Source organism: Cephus cinctus, unplaced genomic scaffold (genome assembly GCF_000341935.2).
Source record: "Cephus cinctus unplaced genomic scaffold, Ccin1 Ccin1_scaffold0462, whole genome shotgun sequence".
NCBI lineage: Eukaryota > Metazoa > Arthropoda > Insecta > Hymenoptera > Cephidae > Cephus > Cephus cinctus.
In genome coordinates this window covers 1,403,100-1,411,581 of record NW_014333138.1, presented here as the reverse complement: position 1 = coordinate 1,411,581, position 8,482 = coordinate 1,403,100, and the positions used below count along the sequence as shown (strand labels likewise).

General features: G+C 34.8%; 1 protein-coding gene across 1 annotated transcript; it reads right to left on the bottom strand.

Moving 5' to 3' along the window:
- Positions 1-2,321: 2,321 nt before the first annotated feature.
- LOC107267917 (cytochrome P450 9e2) lies at positions 2,322-5,963 on the bottom strand. Its single transcript, XM_015740119.2, has 2 exons — positions 4,360-5,963; positions 2,322-3,692 (listed from the first exon to the last, which is right to left on the bottom strand). The coding sequence occupies exons 1-2, from the start codon at positions 5,481-5,483 to the stop codon at positions 2,342-2,344; spliced, it is 2,475 nt and encodes an 824-aa protein (XP_015595605.1). The 5' UTR covers positions 5,484-5,963; the 3' UTR covers positions 2,322-2,341.
- Positions 5,964-8,482: the final 2,519 nt, after the last annotated feature.

Sequence of the window (8,482 nt, the reverse complement as noted above, 5' to 3'; positions counted from 1 at the left end):
AACAATCACTAAATGATTTTGATAAGGTTGATTCAAGAATATTGAATAGGCACGAGCTCAGTTTTGACAGTGGTTTAAAAATGGTGATTTTCTTAATATATAATATTGTTACTACATTACAGTTCGCGAAAGACGTACTTCTACGGCTGAAGTCAGTTTTATTAAAATAATAGCAAAGAGATTGCTTAGGTTCCTAGAGGACAGGGCGCACTTCGAAATAAAAGGGTGCATTATTAAAGATGTCGAGTATCTTCGTGGGCAAGCAATGGCAAGCAATTCCGAGACTCAGAATTGAGCAATTTTTCTGTATTTTGTTTACACATGGTGTCTACATTATTCCATTGCCGTTCTGGAATACCATTTGCATTGTTAATAGAATCCAGCGTAGCGAGCGAGTCTCTTATTTCGATAAATAAGTAACAAATACTCCTTTTTAACGTGCTATTCTCCTTCATTATTCGAATTTCCATTTCTATCGACCTCAACAATATTGACAAATCCATTAAGTCCTTCAGTAGTATCGCACGCTTATTTATAATTGATATAATCGATGGTACAGCATATATGCTACATTGATTTCGTAAGCAGGAGCAATCGACGCGCAACAAATGTAAAGACGCGTTCACACTACCCGACATCGATTGAATAACGACTACTTGATACTGTACGATAAGTAACGCAATGTACAGTCAAGAAGACGAGTTTCGTTTATGCCTACTGATACGATTTTTGCATTAAAGAAATGTTACCCAATCGAAGCACTCGGGTAGTATAAACGCAACCTTCAATTAATACGTGTAGCTTGTTCAGTGTATTTATCTGTTAAGTATTGTATATTTGTTGTTCAGTTGTCAATACTGCGTCAGTAGAAAAGATAACATTATCTGTCGCGAACCGAAAGTAATCTAAACATGACACGGTATAATATTCTTCGTGCTTGAATCATGTACAGATCCAAAGTAAAAAAAATAAAATATTTATTAATCGCGAAAGAAACTTTCAAGGGTGATATCGTTTTTTCGTGAAAACTTTCACTTCCAGCGGATCTGTCGAAATAGTATGATACCCTGTTGTAATCATTAGGTAAAACTTTTCACTGTCAAAAGAAAAGTTGGCGTTTTCAGAGGATCGCTTTGGTTCCGCAAGGGATGGGAAATCGAAAGTTCGCAACTTCGTAGATACACGAGAACAGAGGGAGCAGACATTATATATTTATACTTGAGTCAGCATTGTCTCGAGAAAAAATGTCAGCCATTTTCCATCCAATGCAACGTACTCGGTTTTTGAAACATGGCCGCAGCTCAAAAATGTTCCGAGTAAAGTATCACCTGCTCTCCTCTCTACTCACTGTTCTCTTTCCTTCTTTCTGTCCCTTTTTCCCTCTTTCCTTTTTTTTTATTCTCCTACCAACCATTTTGTTTCATGATATGGGCTACAGTACTCGCGGCGATCCGTAATATTGCAGTTGGATGAACTGTATGTGAAATATGAGAAATTTTACCATGCATTTTGGTATGTGGAATATTTTATCAAATGTTTCATAAACTTGACTCACTGATGATTGGTTTTATTTTTCATCGGCTACAGAGAAAATGGATGAAAGATTTCTTTTTCTATTTGTAAAATGTCATATACATTTTATTTGATGAATTTAATATAGCAATGTCACATTATGCATTTGATGACAAAGATGTAATTTTGACGTGGCTATTAGAAAAGGATTTTATCATATCGCTATGGGAAATCAGAATTATAAAATAATTTTCATAATTTCAAAAATTCGAACCTGTTACTAATACAGAAATTATTATAAATAGGTAAGTAGACTTGACAATTCTACATTCGTATACGATAAATATATTCATTAATCTTCCGGGGGTAGCACCTAGTTCTGGGATACTAAGTGTCGTTGTGATGCGGAGCGAGAGTCTAAGCGTGAGCCCTGGAAGATCAATATAAACTACCTACTTGCTTCATTAGATTAAAGTAATCGCCGAATTTACTGCTACAGTTATATTCTTAAATTTCCCTGATTTACTAAATCACTAAATATAACATTACTTAAAAAGATATATGCAGGCAATAGATTATAATCTGTTGATATTATGAAATCTGTGACTATTTTTCTTATAATTAAAATATAATTTTCACATGCTGGTTTATAGTATAGGTATTTGTAACCATTGAAGTAATCAACAAATTTTTATAATATTGTGGAAGTGTTACTAGCATTACATTATTAGTACATGTTTCATTGCTATAAACTCTAAGTTTATACAACCTAAATATATATATTTTTTTTTAATAAAAATATAATAAGCTACAGTTATACGAATATAATTTATTTTCTTGATTCGATTTTTATCCAAAAGCCATTCACAGGGCCCGGCAGGACACTGTTTGTACTAAATTTCATAGGTACAGTTGTTTTCTCGCATGGTCTAAAATTATATTTCTTTAATAAATGAAAGAGGACTAATTTACATTCCATTATTGCGAATCTATTTCCAATGCAAATTCTTGGGCCAATTCCAAAGGGCAAATATGCAGAAGGAGTCATTCTCTCACTACCGTCTAAAAATCTTTCAGGATCGAATTTATCAGGTTCGGGAAAGTATTGGGGATCATGATGAATGCCATAAACGGGAATAATTATTTGAGTGACAGGTTTTACGGTACATGGCTTCGCGCCTGGTGTAGCTGGAGGGAGTTCAACACTTTTTGTACACTCCCTGTTTAATTCCGCAACTGGCGAATACATCCTCAGTGTCTCATTAAAAACTGCATCGAGATATTGCATTTCCTTCAGATCGTCGTAAGTCATCTTGCCGTTAGATTTTTTAAGAACTTGATCAATTTCCATTTGCAGCTTCTTTTGAACTTCAGGATTAGTAGCAATTGCATAAGCAGTGAAGCACATGGCAAGTGATACTGTATCGAATCCACGAAAGAAAAATATAAATGCTTGCGCAGTCATATCCTGAATAGTCAAATCTGCAGCTTTTCCAGATTCCTTGGCCTGTATCAATAATTGCAACATATCTGGTCTTTCAATCTTCTGAGCGATTGTCGTAGCAATAGTTGACGTAATGATGTCTTCGAAGAAGTTTGATACCCGTTGATTAATTATTCTCAATTTTAATGAGTTTGTCAATTTCGGATTTACCTGGCCTATCATGAATACCATAGATTTAAAAAATCCAAAGGTTGTCGCGTCCTTGCCCATTTTATAAAATTCATTGTCGCGCTCCTTCATAGAATTTACGCTTATTCCAAAGGCTGTTGTTGCAATTATGTCGTTCGTATATCTCGAAAAAGCATCCCTGATTTCCACGATGTTTGTATCACGTTGTGTTGTCACAAAATCTGCGAATTCGTTGGCGCAGTTGGACATTAGCTCAAACATCATTTTCATTTTGCTCGACGTAAAGGCGGGGCTCAAGATAGCTCGCATTTCTCGCCATTTGTTCCCGCGTAAAGAAAAGAGATTTTTTGCAAAAAGTGGATCGAGTTCTGGATTGGCCAATGGTTTATGATCCACAAAATTGTCAAAATGTTTAATTCCAATTTCTTTGATGAGTTCAAGGTCCCGTATCATTATTGATGGTAACGTAAAATCATACATCCCTGCGTACTTTGCTTTTGGCATTGAATCATATAACAGCTTTGATTGTTCTATAAACGATCTTATCCTTAAAATCACTGGTCGCTACGGTCGCTCCTTTGCTACGCCCACTATAATGTGAGATTTCAAATAAGGAATTCCCATCTTTTCGAAATAACTGTGGTGTCGTTTTACGTACACGTATATAAAACCAATTAATGCTGTCACTATACCGACGGTCCATACATTCCACCATTCCGAAAAGCTTGCGATGAACGTGTACATTTTTGTACGAATTTCCTTTGTTGCACGAAAACAAAATTGTGTTAAATGTCAACTATTCATATATTCCGAATAGCACAGCTTACTTGAGACTGACCGCACAGTGAAGCAAACTCCTACTTATGTACGTAGATTCGTGTAATCTATAATTTCATATTATCAATATATTTTTTCAAAGCATGTTATGATAACATAGGACTGACGAAGATTATATAGAGTTAAAAACATATTTATAGTATATTTTTATAGTCGGTTAAGTCCTCTTATCTATTTCATGAACTACGATAAGTTCATCTTTATTTACACGATATCGCTCAACGTTTTTTCATATTACACGTGCACATGAAGCAACACTTGATTTAATACAAATAGCCATTCTCAACAAATACTATTGTTTGACATATGAAATCTCAGTATACTCAATTGCATGTAACGTGCTATTCTCTCAATGATTTGGAAAAGAATGATCCTACGGCGAATACATCCTCAGTGTCTCATTAAAAACTGCATCGAGATATTGCATTTCCTTCAGATCGTCGTAAGTTATCTTGCCGTTAGATTTTTTAAGAACTTGATCAATTTCCATTTGCAGCTTCTCTTGAACTTCAGGATTAGTAGCAATTGCATAAGCAGTGAAGCACATGGCAAGTGATACTGTATCGAATCCGCCAAAGAAAAATATAAATGCTTGCGCAGTCATATCCTGAATAGTCAAATCTGCAGCTTTTCCAGATTCCTTGGCCTGTATCAATAATTGCAACATATCTGGTCTTTCAATCTTCTGAGCGATTCTCGTAGCAATAGTTGACGTAATGATGTCTTCGAAGAAGTTTGATACCCGTTGATTAATTATTCTCAATTTTAATGAGTTTGTCAATTTCGGATTTACCTGGCCTATCATGAATACCATAGATTTAAAAAATCCAAAGGTTGTCGCGTCCTTGCCCATTTTATAAAATTCATTGTCGCGCTCCTTCATAGAATTTACGCTTATTCCAAAGGCTGTTGTTGCAATTATGTCGTTCGTATATCTCGAAAAAGCATCCCTGATTTCCACGATGTTTGTATCACGTTGTGATGTCACAAAATCTGCGAATTCGTTGGCGCAGTTGGACATCAGCTCAAACATCATTTTCATTTTGCTCGACGTAAAGGCGGGGCTCAAGATAGCTCGCATTTCTCGCCATTTGTTTCCGCGTAAAGAAAAGAGATTTTTTGCAAAAAGTGGATCGAGTTCTGGATTGGCCAATGGTTTATGATCCACAAAATTGTCAAAATGTTTAATTCCAATTTCTTTGATGAGTTCAAGATCCCGTATCATTATTGATGGTAACGTAAAATCATACATCCCTGCGTACTTTGCTTTTGGCATTGAATCATATAACAGCTTTGATTGTTCTATAAACGATCTTATCCTTAAAATCACTGGTCCACGATTGCCCACTAGAATGTGAGATTTCAAATAAGGAATTCCCATCTTTTCGAAATAACTGTGGTGTCGTTTTACGTACACGTATATAAAAGCAACTAATGCTGTCACTATACCGACGGTCCATACATTCCACCATTCCGAAAAGCTTGCGATGAACGTGTACATTTTTGTACGAATTTCCTTTGTTGCACGAAAACAAAATTGTGTTAAATGTCAACTATTCATATATTCCGAATAGCACAGCTTACTTGAGACTGACCGCACAGTGAAGCAAACTCCTACTTATGTACGTAGATTCGTGTAATCTATAATTTCATATTATCAATATATTTTTTCAAAGCATGTTATGATAACATAGGACTGATGAACATTATATAGAGTTAAAAACATTTTTATAGTATATTTTTATAGTCGGTTAAGTCCTCTTATCTATTTCATGAACTACGATAAGTTCATCTTTATTTACACGATATCGCTCAACGTTTTTTCATATTACACGTGCACATGAAGCAACACTTGATTTAATACAAATAGCCATTCTCAACAAATACTATTGTTTGACATATGAAATCTCAGTATACTCAATTGCATGTAACGTGCTATTCTCTCAATGATTTGGAAAAGAATGATCCTACATGAACTGCAGACTCTTTTAAGAAGGGTACTAAATACTATAACAATTGGACGACTTTGACGTAATACAGTTTGATTAATAGTACCTATTACAGGGACAATGGATGTCAAGGGTAAAGTAATGAAGCGAGAAAAACGATTCATTCCTATGATCTGTTCTAGTTGAAGAAAATGAGTATCAACTTGATAGTTTAATCGGATGAACATTTTATTTTACGTGTGTAAGTGAGGTGTTTTATACTATATCATTGCTGAAAATCTGATACTATTTATTTTGCTACTTTCTACAATGGCATGTTCTAATAGGAAGTTGTGTAATGTATGTTTTGCTATGAATCAATTATCATATTACAGTGAAAAATCGTCTTAAGGAGAATCATAATAAAATAAGAAAAATTAAGAATATAAGTAAAATTTGTAATGAAGAAAAATTTGTAGAGATGTCAAATGACGTAAATTAGTACCACTTTCGTTAGTCATGCAGAAATCTCAACTATGAGTGAATCAACATAGTTTAACATATCAATTTTATCTTGAACGTATCTTAGCACACATATGTCATATCAGTGGTTATGATATTTTTTTACATCACTATTTACATAATAAATGACTGATACTCGTTTAGAATTAATTTTGAAATACGAAAGAAATATAAAGTATATGACAAATGGACATTAGTATATGAATTCTGTGTAATGGAGTTTGAAGTGGACGAGTACTACATGCAAAATAATTTTGTTCCAACCAATTAACAGCAAACCACGTCTAAATAAATGGTTGCCAGTTGAGCGCAATTGCAACGAAGTATAATAGCACGAACGCGTTGATATTATCGGGTCCATTAAGTCCATCGAGTGAAGTGAGCTATGAGAGTCAAATGGAAATGGTATCGTGAAATGATAGTGCCATAAGCGCAAGAAATTATTTTCCATAAAACGAGAATTTAAATATACATATACAGCAAAAAATGAGCTATTTGACCAAAAATTCTTTCTGATGTCAATAGCACAAATTTTCTACGAAGATGAAGGTTAGGATTAGAGTAGTTACTATTAATAGTACTCTTTTGTATAATGTTTACGAGTGGCAGTGAGAAAAGAGTGAAAAGAAGAGAGTGAAAAATTTCACGTTTCACACAAAAGTTCACGGATGGTTGAAGCTGCGGTAAAGGGAGGAAAAACGCTTGGAAAAGTATCGTCGCGCTAATCTACATAAATCGCAGCTAGCATTCTACACTTCGCTAACTACCGGAGCAGGCGAAGCTGAGATCTTTATGGTAGCAATAAACCCAACCTTGCTGCTTCGAGTTACAAATGACTACTGGTTGCTGAAAACTATTGCTGCATATACCGCAAGCTTCCGCTTCCGTACTGGCCACACAGCTTCTATCAAATGGGACCAGCTATAAATTCTGCTAACGTACACCGCGCAAGGATCGCGTTAATAATTGTTATTAAATAGCTCGTAGTATTATGGGGTGCGTTCTACCCTACCCTATGGCAAAGCACCATGAAAATTGAAACTGATGCTTTTTATACGGAGTTACCTGACTTAAAGCCTAGTCCATAACACATAACTAGATTCGATATTCATGGGCTTTATAAATATGTCAGTTGTGTGTTATATTTAATCCTTTGTCTTTTGTGTGCAGATTTTTATTAGGTATTTTATACAGCAACAACGGAATTTCGAAAGGATACTTTGTGTCGTGTGTAGGAGGTGAAATATGAATGAAATAAGGGTGAAGCTAGGACATTGAATTATAATAGTATTATATTATTTCGAATGTGTACGTGTTATTAAGATGCATCTAGTTATGGATCGAATGCCAAAATATAGGGGAAGCATAGCGAGTGTATGTATTTGGGTTTGACCACTCGTGACGCATAATTCATAATCCCATAGAAACGGACAAACACGTGTTTAATGAACGGTTTAATGAATTTGGTGAAGTCCGTTCCGCGGTACGTTATGCTACGCATATTAATAACTATGTTAATACTTGCACTCAATCCTTTCCGACCTAATGAAAAGCGACTAGCGGGTATTTGTATTTTCATTGCACGAACAGCCTTCGCGTACACGTATCAGCCTCCGTGAATCAATTGACACTGGACACATATACCTACGTGTCAAAACCGAGATATATAGAAGTTTTTAATATCGATGACCGATACATTTTTTTTAGAATGATTCAATAATCGACTTGTTTCAATTAATTTAATAATTTTTTTAATTTTGTTTTCTTTTTCCGTTTTTTCTGCATTGATTACGCATTAATACGCCAAATGAATAGTCCATTTGTTAATACGGTAAGATATTTATAATGATTAGTTCGTGTTAGCGATTATATTGGTGTGATGCACCTTATTTTTGTTAATTCAATTTTCTCGAATTGTTTTATTTTATATAATTGCCAATCCACAAGCAAAATAGTTTAAAGTGCCAGATGGAAAATTACGAAGCCCATGGGAAAAATTCGCTTTGCTGATGTATTCTTGCCAAAAGTAATGCGTGACAAATCAATGGAA